General features: G+C 43.3%; 2 protein-coding genes across 2 annotated transcripts in view; one reads left to right on the top strand and one right to left on the bottom strand.

Annotated features, from left to right (window-relative positions):
* UBXN4 (UBX domain protein 4) overlaps window positions 1-2,911 on the top strand; it is a 43,435-nt gene extending 40,524 nt beyond the window's left edge. Inside the window, exon 13 of the mRNA XM_043573320.1 lies at window positions 2,251-2,911. Within this exon, the coding sequence (XP_043429255.1) occupies window positions 2,251-2,389 (139 nt within the window). The 3' untranslated portion in view covers window positions 2,390-2,911. The remainder of the gene's footprint in view (window positions 1-2,250) is intronic.
* Window positions 2,912-7,849: 4,938 nt separating this feature from the next.
* The window catches only part of LCT (lactase), a 51,249-nt gene continuing 41,151 nt past the window's right edge, over window positions 7,850-17,947 (bottom strand). Inside the window, exons 12-17 of the mRNA XM_043573319.1 lie at window positions 16,595-16,797; window positions 14,407-14,516; window positions 11,651-11,785; window positions 9,824-10,047; window positions 8,788-9,015; window positions 7,850-8,179 (exon numbers count right to left, since the gene is read on the bottom strand). Coding sequence (XP_043429254.1) covers window positions 7,959-8,179; window positions 8,788-9,015; window positions 9,824-10,047; window positions 11,651-11,785; window positions 14,407-14,516; window positions 16,595-16,797 — 1,121 coding nt within the window. The 3' untranslated portion in view covers window positions 7,850-7,958. The remainder of the gene's footprint in view (window positions 8,180-8,787; window positions 9,016-9,823; window positions 10,048-11,650; window positions 11,786-14,406; window positions 14,517-16,594; window positions 16,798-17,947) is intronic.

Genomic DNA, 17,947 nt, shown 5'->3' on the forward strand with positions numbered 1-17,947 from the left:
TTTTGTTATGGGTAATCGGCCATCTTTCTACTTAGAGAAAAAACCGTAAATGTTCTGAAGTTTTACTCTGTCATCTTTCCTGGGAAGCTCACTACCTGAGTTTCTCAGCTGTATTTCTTTTTTTTTTGTATATAATTTATTGTCAAATTGGTTTCCATACAACACCCAATGCTCATCCCAACAGGTGCCCTCCTCAATGCCCATCACCCACTTTCCCCTCCCCTCCCACTCCCCATCAACCCTCAGTTTGTTCTCGGTATTTAAGAGTCTCTTATGGTTTGCCTCCTTCCCTCTCTGTAACTTCCCCCCTCCCTTCCCTTCCCCCATGGTCTTCTGTTAAGTTTCTCAGGATCCACATATGAGTGAAAACATACAGGATCTGTCTTTCTCTTCTTGACTTATTTCACTTAGCTTAATACTCTCCAGTTCCATCCACATTGCTGCAAATGGCCAGATTTCATTCTTCCTCATTACCAAGTAGTATTCCATTGTATATATAAACTACATCTTCTTTATCCATTCGTCAGTTGATGGACATTTAGGCTCTTTCCATAGTTTGGCTGTTGTTGAAAGTGCTGCTGTAAACATTGGAGTACAAGTGCCCCTGTACATCAGCACTCCTATATCCCTTGGGTAAATTCCTAGCAGTGCTATTGCTGGGTCATAGGGTAGATCTATTTTTAATTTTTTGAGGAACCTCCACACTTTTCCAGAGCGGCTGCACCAGTTTGCATTCCCACCAATAGTGCAAGAGGGTTTCCGTTTCTCCACATCCTCTCTGGCATCTGTGGTCTCCTGATTTGTTCATTTTAGCCACTCTGACCGTCAGCTGTCTTTCTAAAGCCTACTCCACCGAAATCAATTCCACCTCTGTTGGTTTTAGTATTTCATTTATTCAGTTCCTTTTTTTTTTTTTTTTTTTTTTTTTTTTTTTGAGAGAGAGAAAGAAACAGCACGAACGGGGAAGGGGCAGAGGGGGGAGAGAATCCATACCCAACACAGAGCCCAATGCAGGGTTCATTCTCACCACCACGAAATCATGACCTGAGGCAAAATCAAGAGTTGGAAGCTTAACTGACTGAGCCACTCTGGTGCTCCTCAAACATTGTTTTTTTAGAGGTGTCATTGTGCTTCAGATAATTTTAAGCCCTGGTGGTTCTTTGATCTGCTCCCTGTCTTCTCTGGGTCATTCAGAGAAAAATCAAACTGAGGAAATGATATTCACTTGAAAACAGTCTCTTCTTCAGAGAATTATTTTCAACTAGTCCCTTAACCAAGAGGCCTTACTTTTTATTGCTGATGGCCAGGGTTAGAATGGTAATTCTAACCACTAATGGTTTTAGCTTATATCTCTGTTAAAGATTCTGCATATTTGAAACAGGTTAACAGGAAATATTTTCCTAGAAGTTGGGATTATAGCTTTTCTAGTAAGTTATAGCATGATTTATTATAATTACTATCTCTTGTTCTTAAACACTATACTGTAAGCCATTAATAGGCATTATAGCAAATGCGCCAATCCTCTGTAATTAGTAATGAAAATCCTTGCCTCTGTGTGCCATCAGTAAGGAGAATCCTTAGTCTTATGTCCTGTTGACTCTCTAGATGAAGATTTATGTAAATACTGGCATTGGGCTGATTCAGCCTTTATTTTAGTTTCTGTTATAACTATTAGAAAGACCAGTTATATCCTTAATACATCACTCAAATGCGGATACTGGGAAGTCCTTCTCTAGACTGGGAACAGCATTCAGACTAGGTCTTATTAGTCCTGACTTTTAGAACTCTTACTGAGCAATGGGTAGAACCATTTAATCCTGAATTACTATTATGTAGCACAGCTTGCTGTGTGGGCTTTTATTTTTGTTCTTTAAAATTATTTTTTCAGCTCCCATGGACTTTCCTTAAAATACAGCTGCCTGTACTAATGGAAGTTTAAAGGAAACAGTTTTGTATTACTGTTGTTTTCTTTTTTTTTTTAATTTTTTTTTCAACGTTTATTTATTTTTGAGAGAGAGAGCATGAACGGGGGAGGGGCAGAGAGAGAGGGAGACACAGAATCGGAAACAGGCTCCAGGCTCCAGGCTCTGAGCCATCAGCCCAGAGCCTGACGCGGGGCTCGAACTCGCGGACCGCGAGATCGTGACCTGGCTGAAGTCGGACGCTTAACCGACTGCGCCACCTAGGCGCCCCTGTATTACTGTTGTTTTCACTTTCATTTTGCCTTCTCTTTTGTCCCTCTTACATTAGGGAACCAGTCAGGAAAAGAGTGCTGGAGAAACGGGGAGAAGATTTTAAAAAGGAGGGGAAGATCTACAGATTGAGGACTCAAGATGATGGTGAAGATGAAAACAACACTTGGAATGGAAACTCTACTCAACAGATGTAGTGTGACAAGTACTGTATGTGCAGTAATCATTGTTTCTCTTATGATTTAATTCAACTAAAATTCTACTGGAGAAGTGGACTGCTTTTTCCTTTTCCAACTGGTCTATAAAGTGTCTCTCTATCCCTGCTTAGTGGGTTAAAGTTGTTTAACTCCTCAGACAAGTCAGGAGATGAAATAACTGTCCTTGCGTATGGTAACCAACTGCTAGAAGCCTAAAAGAATCAAAAGGTCTGCTACAGCCTCCCTTTATCAGCTTTCTTACTCAGTATTTCATATACCCATTAGCCCTATGCTGTCAGATGATGCGTTTTGTTTAAAGCTGTTTTGCTCCAGAACTTCTAAGTCCACACCAAGTAACTGGTATGTCACTGAGTAATTTGACTCTGGGTCAGAGCATTTTAACTAGTCAATCAGATGATAATTTATGTTTAATTTTTCTCTTTTTGCTCATCAGCTGCAAGCAAAATCTTGTAGTTTTTAATCTTAAACACTGAATAAAAAATTCTTTTCCAAAAATCGAAATGATTTTAGTTTTGCTTTAAGTTTTGGTATCTTAGCATCTTTTTGTCATGTAGGGATCTCTTGAGGTCACGTGTGTGAGTTTTTCCCTCCAGTACTGCCCTGGAGCTAAGTCGGGAAAGTAGCTGTGACCACCCTACTTTAATTATCAGTGAAGGAAGAAATTTTCTGATAAATGTTGATGCCGTGTTAGTGTCCATCCTGTCAGTGAGGCATCACGTTGTTTGCCTAATGTTACCTTCCATGTTCTCATCAGATGCAAAACAGCTCTTAAATTACAACTAGTCTCTCACCTTTATTGTGAAGTTTTGCTCTGGACAAATTTCACAGATCTAAAGTACCTCTGTAGGACAAGAAGTATGGAATAAAGATAGGCCTTTTCCTCATTTTTTTTTTTTAAGTTTATTTATTTTGAGAGAGAATGAGCATGATTGAGGGAGTGGCAGAGAGAAAGAGAGAGGATCCCAAACAGGCTCTGTGGTGTCATCACAGACACCCCACATGAGGCTCCATCCAACAAACCATGAGATCATGACCTGAGCTGAAATTGAGAGGTCCAGCTGAGCCAGCCACCCAGGCACCCCTCATTTAGTTATTCTTAAGAATTTTTTAAAATATTTTTTTACGTTTATTTGTGAGTAAGTATACACACAAGTGAGTGGGGGAGTAGCAGAGAGAGGGAGACAGAGAATTCCCAAGCAGACACAGGCTCTATGCTATCAATGCAGAGCCTGACATGGGAGCTTGAACCCATGAATTGTGAGAACATGACCTGAGCCAAAATCAAGAGGTGGAAGTTCAACCAAAATGAGCCACACAGGCACCCCTGGTTATTCTTAAGAATTTTAAAGAGATTCTTTTTTTGTTTGTTTGTTTAATGTTTATTTTTGAGGGAGAGAGTGAGCCGGGGAGGGGTGGAAAGAGGGAGACACAGCATCCAAAGCAGGCTCCAGGCTCCAAGCTGTCAGTACAGAGCCTGACATGGGGCTCAAACTCACGAACTGCAAGATTATGACCTGAGCCAACGTTGGACACTTAACCAACTGAGCCACCAAGGCGCCCCAGAATTTTAAAGAGATTCTTAACCTGACTTACATGATACTTCATCCCTATGTTTTTGGTATTAGAGAGCACTAAATTCATGATATTTGAAAAAGAGAGTAAACTTGACAGTTCTTTTTTTAACCTTCCATTTTTAGACTAGAAGGCAGTGCTTTTGAGTGAAGATACAAACTGACCTAATTTTGTAATGGGAGGAAGAAATATTCTTAGCAAATTTTGTTTTTTACCTATGAAATACAGTGAGTTGTAAAAATGGTAATACTGTTGTCAAGGAAACAGCCAGGCAGTCATGTTGGGAAGAATGAAGACTGGTTATACACTTTCTGGAAAACATCGGCACCTTAAATGTTTCAAATTCCTTGATCGGTTTTTCTAAGGAATGATCATAAATGTAGACAAAGTTTAGGTAGAAACATACTCATTAAGTCTTATACCAACTAAATGCCTTGTGCAGAAATAATTAACTTTTGATAAGGATAAATGGTACAATATTTATCAATTCAGTGTAACATCTGTATAGTCATTGAGTACCTGTTATGTGTTAGGAGCAAACAGCAGAATACAGAGTTGTAGGTATGTTGTGATCTCAGCTTTGAAATAGACAGTACACGTATTAACATAATGTAAAGAAAACAGCCAAACATTAACAATAGTAGGAGTGTTCTATGTGCTTTTAATTCTTTTTGTACCCTAGTAGGTTTTCATGATTTTCTGATTTTCTGCAATGATTGTATTACTTGCATAATTTAAAAAGTGAGTTTGAAAAAAGAAAAATTTCCACTAAGCATCCCATTGGAGTAAAGGTTTGTAATCTTAATATATAGCAATACGTGATTTTAAAAAACCAAAATCTTTCAAATGGGTGTGACCCTGCTAGTAACTATTAGAAATATACTTGTAGAAACTTGGAGTATCTCAGGTCAGTTTGCCTTGAAAAAAGTTCAATATAGATCTCAGAGAAACACATAAAAGAATGGTTCATTATCTTTGAGTAGGAGGATCCCTCCTCAGTTTTATATTTTAAAAAGTATATTTGGTAAAAAAAATTCAAAACAGTATATAGAAGGCTGTAAGATGAAAATGTAGTATCTTTCCTTGCATCTTACCCCCAGTCCTATTCCCCAGAGGTAACCTCTAGTCACATTTTGTAATCTACAGAAAAACTTTATGCATATACAAGCAAATAATGTGATCTTTATTTTGTAACAATATTATATGTTCTGTATCTTGCTCCTTTACTTACACAGTCTTGAAGATCTTTTCCCTGTCAACACATAACTACCTCATTCTCATTATTAATGGCTGCGTAGCAGCTTACTTATAAATATACGCTAACTTAACCATCCATTTTCTGGTGGCATCCATTGGTTATTACAGGGTTTTGTTTTTGTTTTTCTATTAGAAATATTGCTATAGTGAGCATCTTTGGGACGGTATCTGTCTTCTTAGCTGTGAAAATATATCTGTAGGATATGTTTGGATAATTGAGTCATTGAGTATTTGCAGTTTTGAATTGTAAGTGATGCTGCCAGATTGCCTCCTTTAAAGGTTCTTGGAATTTAGCCTCCCACCAGCAGTGACTGAGAATGTTGATTTCCCCACATTCTTACCAACACTGTTACACTTTTTCATCTTTATCCGTGGTAGATGAAAAATTATATGCATTGTGTTGATCACAAATGAGGTGGAACATCTTTTAATATTGGTTACTTCAATTTTCTGAGAAATGCCTGTATTTGCCAATTTTTATTTTTTCATCTTCATTGATTTTTAAAAATTCCGTGTATATAAGGAAAAATAGCCCTTTGTCTAGCATATGCTATAAATATTATTCCCTCTTTTATCTTTTGACGAGTATGTTGGTTGTTAAGTTTTTGCCACAATATTCATGTGATCAGATTTATCGGTGTTTTTCTTGATGGTCTCTGGGTCCTAAGTCTTGCTTATCAATACCTTTCTTTAAAAATTAATTAAAAAAAAATCACCCAGCTGTCCTAGTATTTTCCTAGCCTTCCCTGTGGCTAACATCCTCAGGAGCTAACCTCTTGACCCCACCACCATTTATGAACTACTCCCATTTCCCCCCCTAATGTGGCATGCCATCTTTGTCATGTACTTAATGCTCACATGTAGTTGGTTTATTATATACTCTATTCTTTTGTTGCTCTTTTCTTTTCTCCCTCTGCTACCAAGCTGTTTTTGACAACTAACTTCATAATGTTTTGGTATTCTTTTTTTGCCCAGATTATTCTGGCTCTTTATACATTTTTTGTCCCCAAAAAAGTAACACTGAATTTAAGATTTAGATATAATTGACCACTTATAATACTGAGTCTTTCTGCCTAAGAAGTATTTTTAATATCAGTTTTAGAACCGTCTTTACCCTCGAAGAAAAATGCTTGTATACCACAAATTGTCAGGTTGGGGCCCCTGGCAGTGAAACATTGGATAGGAATTTTCTACGGATACACCAAATTCAGGGAAAGAATGCCTACAAGAAACAAAATTTCAGGTATGATTATTTATTTATTTATTTATTTATTATTTATTTATTTATTTAAAGTAGACCCCACCCCACATGTGGGGCTCAACTCATGACCCTGAGATCAAGAGTTGCATGCTCTACCGACCGAGCCAGCCAGGCCATCCCGTAATCACTTTTTTAAATCTAGTTGAAAACCACACTTTATTTTTAAATAGCATTCTCCAAGATATCTAGAAAGAATGTATAGACCAAATAGGTTTTAAAGTATTCTATACTGAGATTATCTTATTATTATTAGCATATTTGAGGGGAACTGATAAAGACCACATCTTCCTGTACTCCCACCACTACTCTGGGTGTGTTTTGTAAATAAACACACAAAAGGATCAGGTGTGCTTTCTATGCCTGATCTCCAAAATGTGCTTGCTAGAGACAGTGAGACATGGTCCTTTATCCTCAAGAAGCTGAGAGTAGAGAAATACGCATCTCCAGCATAACATGGACTAGCTGTAATAAGGGGTATTTACAAGCCAAGTAAAGGGAGAAGTGTTTTGGGGATTCAGGGAAGCTGTGCTGAGGGAAAAATGCATTATTTGCACTGAGACTTGAAGGCATTTCAGGAGAAAGGGCATCCTAGGGAGAAGAATGCTATTTGCAAATACACAAAGGAAGATGAGCTAGTCAAGGACTTACACGAGGTTCAGAATTATCACAGATTGAGAGAGGAAGAAAGGAAACAGGCTAAGTGAACTGAGGGCAGATCACCTGGGCCTTGTAAGCCATACTTGGATCCTTAGAAGTAGTCCTGGACAGGGGAGAGACAGGAAAGACAAAAAGGTGGCTATGATGGGGATAAAGGATCATTCAGAGGTCATCTTTTTTTGTATGTTAGGGTCTCTGCCAATGGAATATATAATGTAAGCAGAAAGCCTTGATCTGGTGGAAAAGCTTAGAAGCCCCAGAGAGCTTGTGTGACTGCATACCTTCTGTGGAACCTCCCCTCTCAAGGAGAAGCAGCCATAGGACCTAGGACACAGCTCACAGTACCATTTTTCTTTTCTGAGCAACACAAGGTATGAGGCTGAGAGGGAGTCTGAAGACAGGGCAGGAGATGACATTGGAGTCCATCTACACAGTGGAGTTGATTTCTTGTTTAAAGGACTGCTCTAGTTTTTACTCATATTTCCACCTTTAAAGTTTCTGAACCTTAAAACAGCCCAGTTAAATTAAGTGGCTCACAGACCCACCAGATGGGTTCAGTGTCTGCACCTCTGCATGGCTCAGGGTCTTCAATACCTTAATGAATTCCTGATACTGGGACAGGGTGCAGATATTTCCATTTTCATTAGGGACTGGAGAGCCTTCAAGATTAGTCTCCAACAGTGCAGAAGGCCTTCATGAAGAAGTCTGCTATGGGCAGAAGATCCTAGGGAGTTTTGTGGGCAGCGAAGGCATACAAACTAGATTTGTTTTGCAGAACTGGAGTAGGTGGGAACTCATGGGTCAGAATGCAGAAAGAGTGTTCAATTCCTGTTGGCCTGGTTGTGTTTTCCCTTGCTTGGAGCGCTTACAGTACTTGTATGACAGAAATGTCACACAGCAGACGCCAAGAATCACAAGAGAAAAGAGTACATACAAAGCTGTTTGGGCTTCCGTCACACCTAGTGTTAACCCCAGGAACTGAACTTCCTCCTCCTGCATGGGGCTGACAGTAGGTCCAGCATCTAGGAGAGGACAACAAAGGGCAGATGATGTAGTCATCAGATCAGTGTTAACCTTTATTAAGCACAAGCTAGATCCTTGGAATAGATAAGTCACACAGGTATCCAGAGTGAGCACATTGCTGAGGTGATGGGATGCGTCCCTTTCACTGAGTTACTGAACCTCTGAATGAAGTACTTGTATTTTTTAAAAATCTGTGAACAATTAAAATGGATACTTATCTCTTTCTTTTCTATAGTAATTTATGCTTTTTCAGTCATTAAATATTGGGCCTCTACATCATGCCAGGCACTGTTTGCAGTCATTGTATTAGATTCTCATGTCAACCTGGTGGCATGTGCCTCGTTTCTTGCCTAAGGTCTCGACACAGTTAGTGGTAGGGCTGGGACAAGAATCTAGACCTGCTCTTCCCAGACCAGGGCCTACTTTCTAGGTAACATTAACCCTGAGTTCCTCTGTTCCATCCTAAGAATGTCTGAAGCATTAAAAAAAAACAAAAAACTGTCGAATGAATGAGGGGAATGGAAAGGCAGAGAGGAGGGTAGAAGAAAATAGACCAAAAAGCCCCACTAACCCTCTGGCTTTAGTCCCTCCCCGAGCCACATCTCACCTTCTGGCTGGAGACAAGGGTGTGGCCCCGCTGCAGGGTTAGGGAAGCCGTTGCACCGGACTATAGAGGCGAAGAGCTTGGCTGATGCTTTTGGGATCCTTGGCAGAGAAGGGTCCGTGTAGTTCACAAAATGCAGACCAAACCTCTCTGCGAAGCCTGTGGCCCACTCAAAATTGTCCATCACACTCCAAACCGTGTATCCTCGAAGGTCCACCTTATCCTGCACAGCTGCTTAAATGCAGAGGCCACGGCATGAGCTTCCTTCCTTTTGTATTACAGGACACCATTCCGCCCAGCCTACAAAAGCCATGCCTGCCCGCGACTCGCCCACAGTCCCCACTTGCAGGTGCAGGTCCTCTGTGGATGGACCTACAGAGCCATCAGCATGTTTCTAGAAAGGCTCAGCCCTGAACGGGAGTCAGGAACATGGGTAGACTACATTAATCCTGCTGACTCCTCTGTGATCCTCTCTCTGCATGTGGGGATACCAGTCTTGGGCAGTGCCTTAGAGTGTTAATACTTCTTCCTAAAGAAAGTAAGTGGCTCTTGGAAAAGATTTTCACTGGAATAGGACTTTCTGTTTGTTTCTCTTGCTGCAGTGCTCAGTGTCTTTGACTCAGGGTTAAATAGTCCCTTGTCCTAGTCCCATCCCAGGTGGTTCTGCTGAGCTGAGGGTCTCAAACTTCTGCTTGGGGAACAGACCCGACAGACACCCCGCCCTCCCCCAGTCTACTCCTCCTAGCCCCTGCCCTCATCAGAGCGCTGCTGTTCAGGGACGATCCAGCAGGGAAATCACCCTGGCCAGGAATTCAGGCCTCACTGTATCTGGCTACTGGGTTTGCTTGCTGAGCTTAAATCTAGGAAGGAAAAGACTCGGAGTGTAGCCTCAGAGAAAAGTTTAAACCCAGCAGGAGTGAGAAGCTGCCTCTCTGTCATGACAGGGTCTCATGAGTGCAGTACTCCTCTCACTGCAGACGTTAGCAGGTGTTTCCAACAGTGAAAGGTGCACATGGAGGAAGGGATAGGCCTGCCCTACCTTTGAGCGCCTCATTGATGTAACTGCGGAGGTAGGAGATCCTTAGAGTGTCGTTGAGGTCAGTTTCTCCACGTTGAGACACTCCATTCTCTGTTACGTAAATTAGGGGGTTGTTGTACTCCTCCTTTATCCAGTTCAGTATCTTCCTAAAGCCAAAAGGTGTCACCTTCAACCAGAAGGAGCCAGAGTCTGGCCAAGAACGATCTGTGATGGAGGCAACTCCTCTATAGGTTCAAACACGAGAGATTTGGTGTCAATTTGTAAATCCCAAGAGGCCTTTGGCACAAAACACAAAACAAGATTTATACTAAGAAAAGCCTTAGGTTTAGTCTAGACTTGAAAATCATAACTAAACCTAGAATAGTCAAATTGCCTCATATTCTCCTAGTTGTACTGCTCAATGCCCGTGGGGCTTTGACAGGCCATGTCGGCTCTGTTTCCACCTATTCAGAGAATGGTCTCTACTCATGGACTAGACCCTCTGTAGGTGCTCTGTTAATAGACCATACTTCACAACAGATGTGAAAGGTCTCTGGGGTTCCTTGATCACAATCTCCAGTGGGATGTGAATGCTGTGTCAGGAGAGAGAATGGGCTCCCCTGAGTCAACTACATCTGGTCAACACCACAGGTGTGGCCACAAGCACCAACAGTGTGTGTGACATGACAACAGGGAGCAGACAGGCTGGGACCTGCTTCCGATGCCCAAGACCCTGCCTCTTTTCAGTGATGAGCCAGGTGAGGGCAACGGATTGTGCTAAAGGAGCATTTGCTGGGGGAAACACAGAAACTTGAACGTCTCCAGAGTCATACATTTCAACTAAGGACCAATTATTTGGATCTTCGTGTCCAAATCCTTTAGAAAAAAAACACAAAAACGTAGTCTTAATCAGTAACTGAATTTATCTTGCTCAGCCAAACTGGACCCGGGACATTTCATCCTGGGTCAAGTGCAAGGCCTGATGAGGCAGCAAGAGTCCAATGGGTGCTCAGACAGGGACCAGCAGGGGAGTGTTCTCAGCCCCCCTCAGCAAGTGACTCTGGGGGTTGCAGGATACAGTGGGGCTGTAGCTGTTTGTTTTCAAAGAACCTGGATGGATTCACAGCTGATGGAAACATGCTTATTATAAAAGGAATAAAATAGGGGCACCTGGCTGGTTCAGTTGGTGGAATGTGCAACTCTTGATCTCAGGGTTGTGGGTTCGAGCCCCATGTTGGGTGGATATTAAAAATAAAATCTTTAAAAAAAAAAAAAAGGAACAAAAGAGTATATACATATAATCCTGGCTTTTGGTAATATATTTTTGTGTATAAATACTACCAAATTATATATTACTCATGGTTTATAATATATATACTTACATATTATATTTATAAAGAGAAAAAGAGGTCATATACCTCTACACATACACCTCTCCTTGCTTTCTAATGTTTCCACTGTGACTGTATAAGGCAAAAATAACCCTTTTGACCTTTACCCCGAAAAGGGAAAAAAACAACACCTATTATTTTGACTTAAATACATCTGGCAAGGGAAACAAACTTGACAGTAGAAGCAAACCAAGGGAAAGAAAATCGCAAAATCTTGATAACGTTTGAAAGAAACTCCAAGCATGTCTGTCTCCATGGGAAGCACCCTGGAAATCCTAGTTGGTATTACTAGCAGACTGACAGGTTTCATTAAGTATCACAGGAGTGGACTCCTCTTTAAACCCCAGGGTGTATGGCACCAGGAGGCGGCTTTCTGAGGCTGTGCAGTAAGGCTGGGCAAAGGAGCACCTGCTGTCGTCTCCAAAGATAGTTCTGTGTGCCCTGTTGGCCAACTTACCTGTCTGCATCAAAGGAAGAGATCCAAGAGGCATAGTCAAGGTTGTAGGCCAGGACGGTGGTGTAGTGATTGAATCCAAAAAAGTCATAAGTGCCATTGATCCTCCTCTTCTCACTTTCCGTGAACTCTGGGAGCCTGGTGGGAAGGAGACATTGAGAGTGTGGGGCTGGAGCATCATGCTTTGGGAAGAGAACGTCCTGGGGCAGGGTTGGGGGAGCACTCTGAACTACAGGCCTGATGGTGACGAGGGGGGTGACGAGGGGGGCAGCTGTTCAGGAGCAAGGAGAGGTCCTTCCAGCCGCTGCTGAAAGCACCTGAGGCTCCTCCCTCCAGACCATAAACCTGCAAGACCCTCCTCTTCCTGTTGGCCAAATGAAAATACGCATGACTGGGGCACCTGGGTGGCTCAGTCGGTTGAGCATTTGACTTTCAGCTCAGGTCATGATTTCACAGTTCATGAGTTCAAGCACTGCATCAGGCTCTGTGCTGTCAGCAGAGATCCTGTGTCCCCTTCTGTCTCTGCCCATACCCTATTTGTGCTCTTTGTCTCAAAAAAACAAAAACAAAACAACTACCAGTGACCATTTTACAAACCTTCCTTTCAGGGTCAGCCCCCTCTCCCCCATGGACATTATGTTCATACATGTACACATACATGGATACATTTTAATTTACTTCAGAAATTAACATGCAACTTTGATATTTACCATCTGAGATAAAATACCATCTAAGATATTTACTATCTTTGAAATCAAGAACATGTTTGAGATAACACCCCTTGAGACTAATCCTTGATGTTCTCAAGGTTATAGTATCTTTTGTAATTTGTGTTTCCATAATCTGCCCTGAGTTTCTCTGTTGTTTTTGTTATGGTTTGTTTAGGCATGCCTCTTTTCTCCAAAGTCCATCCTTATTAGCAGGGGAAATATTTTTTAAAATTTATTGAACTTCTGAGAGTTAGACTTTTATGCTCACGTGATTTTACTATTTTTTTTTTTTTTTTAACATCTGGTGGAGCATTTTCCACACGTACTGTAGGTACTCAGAGACTTTTTACAAGATGTGACTAACATGCATTTGGGTGCAGCACCGATAGATTCCTCTCAGCTGAATCTGATTACTTACGTGCTCTGACAGGGTAACACTGGGGCTGCTAATTTAGGATGCTAGCTTAGAGATGACCCTTCTTGGGCACCTGACACTTTCATCCTAAGATTTGTGCTACCTTGTTAACCTAGTAGATCAAAACCTTCCCTCCCTGGGGTTTCTGAAACACTGGGAGAAAATTAAAGCCCAGATCCCTCACCCCCCTCACTCTCTTGCCCAGGAGCTAGTAGTGACTCCTTAGGGTTTGTGGCATCAGCGCTGAGCCCCTGTGTCTGGCCTCTAGGCCCTCTGTTCTGTGGCCTTGCCCCCCACCCCCACTGCCACTGGGGCTAGTCCCCCCAACTCTCAGCTGCAGGTACCCCACTCATTCCCTCTGGGCCAGTTCTCACACCCTTCCCCTCGGATGGAATGCCCTTTGCTCTACCACACGCTATTCGTTGTTGAGGCCCAGCTTAACTGATGTCCCCCCCCTTGTCCACAAAGTCTCCTTATCCTACTCGGCCTGCCCAATCTCCTCTTCTGAGTTTTCTTTGCATGAAGAAATTAGGGAAGAGAACTCCTTGGAGTGGTCAAGTCACCGTCTTCCCAGCTGGCGTGTCAGCAGCTTGAGGAGCCAGACTGAGAAGCCTCTCCTCACGTGGACCTTGCTGGGCCTGACCCTGACCTGGGCACACAGTAAGTGCCCAGCAGAGTCGTGTTGATGGACTGGAGGGCTGACCTGCTTGTTACAGACCAGAGTTGGCAGATCAGACCTTTAGGCACAGCCTGCTCAGCAGGCTTGCCCCCACCAGGACAGGAGTGCATTGTGTGGATGGGGACTGGGTTGTGTAACCTGCACAGCTGGGCTACATAAGGGAAAGATGAACACGCTAGGTTAGGAATTCATGCTTCTTGAATTGCTTTTAGCCTCCCCTGCTCACGGTCACATAAGTTCCCTTGGAGTTTGAGGGTACATTCCCATAAAGCCAGGTCACTCTGTTCCTCTCCACACACACCTCTAATCCCAGCCAGATGACTCTCAAACCTGGAGGGTGGGTCCTGGAGTCAGCCTGGTTTCAAATCCCAACTCCATCACTTCAATAGCTGGGTAATCTTGCTATGATCTTTGTGCCTCAGTTTATTCCTCCTTAAATAGGACTAAGAGCACCAACAGAAGGATAAATGTTAGGTGTTGATATTGCTCTTACTCCCTTGACAGAGGAGTGGTCCAGAAGTAGCACATCTTTAGTGCAACCATCGCAACCTACTGGCCAAATGACAAAAAGCACATGCCTGGCCATCACCCACTGCTGCTCACATTCACTGGTAACCTGATGATCTAGTAAACAGAGAAATTCATCCTTGCAGTGAGGGAGAGGGTAGCTAAGCAGTGGGGGCCCCTGGGACACATTTCCTGGCTGTTCTGCAGAATAATAATCACATCTACCTTTTGTCAAACACGTAGCAAAGCCCTGTCCTTGGCTGAAAGCTTCACATACACGATCGTGTTCGGTCTTGCCAGCAATCAGGGAAACTTAGAGATACAGTAGCTCTCCGACCCCAACAGCCACACTCTCAACACTGAGCTGCCCACCTGGAGCCTCAGTTCATCCCAGACCAGACTTCCTCCTGACCCTTCCCCGGCTGAGCGTGTGGGCACCAGGACCTACCGAGACTTGCTGAGGCCTGCGGCCAAGCTCCTGTCACGGATCCGTGTCTTCATCACCTCGTTGTAATCACCATTCTTGAAAATAGGATGTGCAAACCAGCCTCCCATGAACTGCAGGTGGGGTTGGGGGGACAGCCTGGCATTAATGGGGTGCGGGGGGCACACCTGGAGACAGCAGCTTCCCTGCCCATAAGTCACTGACCTTGGAACCACCCTCCTGTCTCCCCAATGCCCAGTCTTAAACCCGCATCTCTGTGGCTGCATGCACGTTCCAGCTTAAATGCCCACACATCTTCTCACTTTGGGGGCAGGGCCGCATTCTCAACCCCTGCAGCTCGAAGGGCGACGCACTTCACTTAGCACTGCCTCAGGACTCAATAGATGCTGCCTGCCTGCCTGCCCTTAGCAAGGTGCTACAGAAGACCAGGAGAGACCAGAAGCCTCCAGGCTGTGGATGTCCTCTTACCACAAATCAGGTCCTTCCCCATCATCCTGCCTAAGGATCAACCAGAACTTTCTGGGGAGGGCTGAAATTCAAGGCTTTCTTGGCTGCCCAAGGCAAAGGATGATTCTTCATGAGCTTTGGATTCACAGTCAATCCAACTTTTGGGGAACTTTTCAACCTATTTTCTTGAATGGGGTCTAGGTCATCCTTACCCTCAGGGAGGATACGGGACACGAATGCTATGATCCTGGGGTCCTGAGAGGCTTCTTTGACCTTTCCCCATCTCCCCCTCACCTGCTGGTTGATGCCTGAAATGTGGGGTGAGGGCAGGCTTCCATTCTCAGGAGGCTTTGGAACACACACACCCTGGCAAAAGAGGCTTCGCACACTCTAGGTAACAAGCCATTCCTTTCCGTGGAAGCTGATTTTACTATGGTGTGTGTGTATCATGGTCCTGGGCTGCATCACAGTTCACCGACAAGTGGCTCAATCTAATGAGATTAGAGCTTAGTATTTCCTGAGGTTCAGGGTTTTGATTTCAGAAAAAATGATTGCTTTAATTTACCAGTTTTGTGACTCTAAAATGAGGGATGCATTAATTTTGTTCCAAGACTTTTTCCCCAGCTGACTAACAAATGGGAAAATTAAGCTCATATTTGCATTCATTAATTTGATCTCTATTACCCACTTCTCTTGTGAAAAGTCTGGGAAACCAAGACCCATATTGCCCCCTCAGAATGCTGCAGTCTGCAGGCTCCTCCACAGAGCTAAAAAGTGGGGACCAGGGGTGCCTGGGTGGCTCAGTCGGCTAAGCGTCCGACTTCGGCTCGGGTCATGATCTCGTGGTCCGTGGGTTCGAGCCCCGCTTCGGGCTCTGTGCTGACAGCTCAGAGCCTGGAGCCTGTTTCGGATTCTGTGTCTCCCTCTTTCTCTGACCCTCCCCTGTTCATGCTCTCTCTCTCTCTCTCTCTCTCTCTGTCTCAAAAAAATAAACGTTAAAAATTTTTTTTTTAAAAAGTGGGGACCAGTGTGGAGAGAGAGAGACCCTTGTTTTTGATGCTGAAACATGGGAGAGGGTGCTTTCTAATCTTGTCAGAGACACTAGCAGGAACCAGGGAAAAGCTGTGCCCTGACAAATGCTATTCTTTTTTCTCATGTCAGGGGCTCACACTGAAATAAGGATGGTCCACTGCTTACGAGTGACTCTACTTCCTAGGAGCAAAATCTCATGACCAAAGGTGCATGTCCTTATGTTAAAATTCAGAATTGGAAGATCAGGGGCACTAATGAGTTTCACACCCTACTCAAGGAATTCTTAGGCCAAGTAAATAAAATTAAATGGTGACACCTAGAGGTGAAATGTGACATTGCAGCCCTGCTCTATCAGCTACTACAGTCAAACCAGAGATTGAAGAGATGGCATTTCTGTTAGTTACCTTCAAGCCAGTGTTGCATGCAGCAAGGACGTGTACAAATCATTTTTAAGACTTAAAAGAAAACTCAATCCCAAAGAACTTTGATCACAGCAAACCTATGATATGGATAGGTCATCTCTACTTCATACATGAGGAAACTAAGGTATAAAAATGGCTAAGTGATCTTCTCAAGTTCACAAAATAAGGTAACAGAAAAACAGGGTCCTCAACCTAAATCTTTGTTTTGTAATCCAATTCTATTTCCATTAGCTCACGACAGGAGGGAAAAACAGGCGAGAGTAATAACAATGACCAAAGGAAAAACAGACCTGAACGTATCTCCTGGCTGCCTCCACATCCTCCTGGTTGGAAGGGTCTCTGGGCTCAGCCCAGTCGCTGTTGATGGTGATGGAAATCACACCACCTTGACTGGCACGGTATACATCATTGTACAGATGCCAGGCCTCAGCATGAGCCTTTATTAGGTTGTGGCCAACAACGTAGGGGGCAGTGCCAGGCCTAAAGGAGATTCCTGGAAACACATACATGGATGTCAATGAAGAATGAACATGGCCAAGAATATCACTCTCTGCCTATAGACGGCCTCTATGTTTGGGGGAGTGTAGGTCTGGGTGTCAGGAGGAAGGAAATTCAAATCCTGGCTTCACTTACTTGCTGGCTGTGTAACTTTGGGTAATTCAGTCTTTCAGGCTCCTCCTTGGCAAAGTGAGCACTAGAGAGTTCTTGTAAGAAGGAAATGAGGTCGTGTATGTGAAGCACCAAGCAGCACTGTGTCTGGTGAGCAGACACTTGGTAAATGTTGGTTTCTATAAGTCTCCCCCAGAGAGTGGCTATGTCCCAAACTACCCAGCAAAGTATGTGCCTTGGGAGTTGACATCCTGGCGGATGGGGAACTAGAGTGGAAGGAGCATTGGACAATGTAGCTGATGGAAGCAGATGACAGATTCCTTGGGAGCGAATGCTGTGAGAAAGGTCACCTCTCACGTGTTGAAGAAAGTTGAAGGAATGGTAAACCAAAGCACCAACCAAGGATCAAGGGGAGATAAATGTGGTAACGATCTGTGGCACTTTTCAGCTTTTACATGTGATCCTAAGGAATTTTGCGTAAACACAAATTTATTTTCTTAAGCTCAGAACTAAAGAAAAGGTAAACTGGATGGTTCTAAAGGTACAAGGACAGGTCCACAATCCCTTATTCGAAACCCTTAGGGTCCATATGGTTTGGAAGTACAAGGTTTATGTGTCTTAGAAAAGTAATAAGTTGCCTATAACATGTTTACACATCACCCTAGCAGGGCCCAGGAGAGCGCTCTGTAATCAAGGAGCCAAATGTGTCTGTAGCAGAAATGTTGACACTAAGTGGGATAATGCCCATGAGCAGCCTTATATTGGTTCAAGTGAGGATGAGCTCAGATCAGCCAAATCAATTCTTGGAAACTTTTGGATTTTGAAGTTGCAGAAAACACACTGTGGACCTGTACAGCCTGATGACTAGTCCTTCCCTACACCGATTAGACCATGTCCCTGATCTCGGGAAGCTTCCCATCTGAGGCAAGTCAAAAAAAAAAAAAGCACAAAGAAATGAAGCTATTTGGAGAGTACTGAGATGTAAAATCCGTATTTAGCAAAAAGTGGTGTCAGAAGGGGAAACCTGCTGCCTG

The sequence above is a fragment of the Prionailurus bengalensis genome, chromosome C1 (assembly GCF_016509475.1).
Source record: "Prionailurus bengalensis isolate Pbe53 chromosome C1, Fcat_Pben_1.1_paternal_pri, whole genome shotgun sequence".
In the NCBI taxonomy this organism is placed as follows: domain Eukaryota; kingdom Metazoa; phylum Chordata; class Mammalia; order Carnivora; family Felidae; genus Prionailurus; species Prionailurus bengalensis.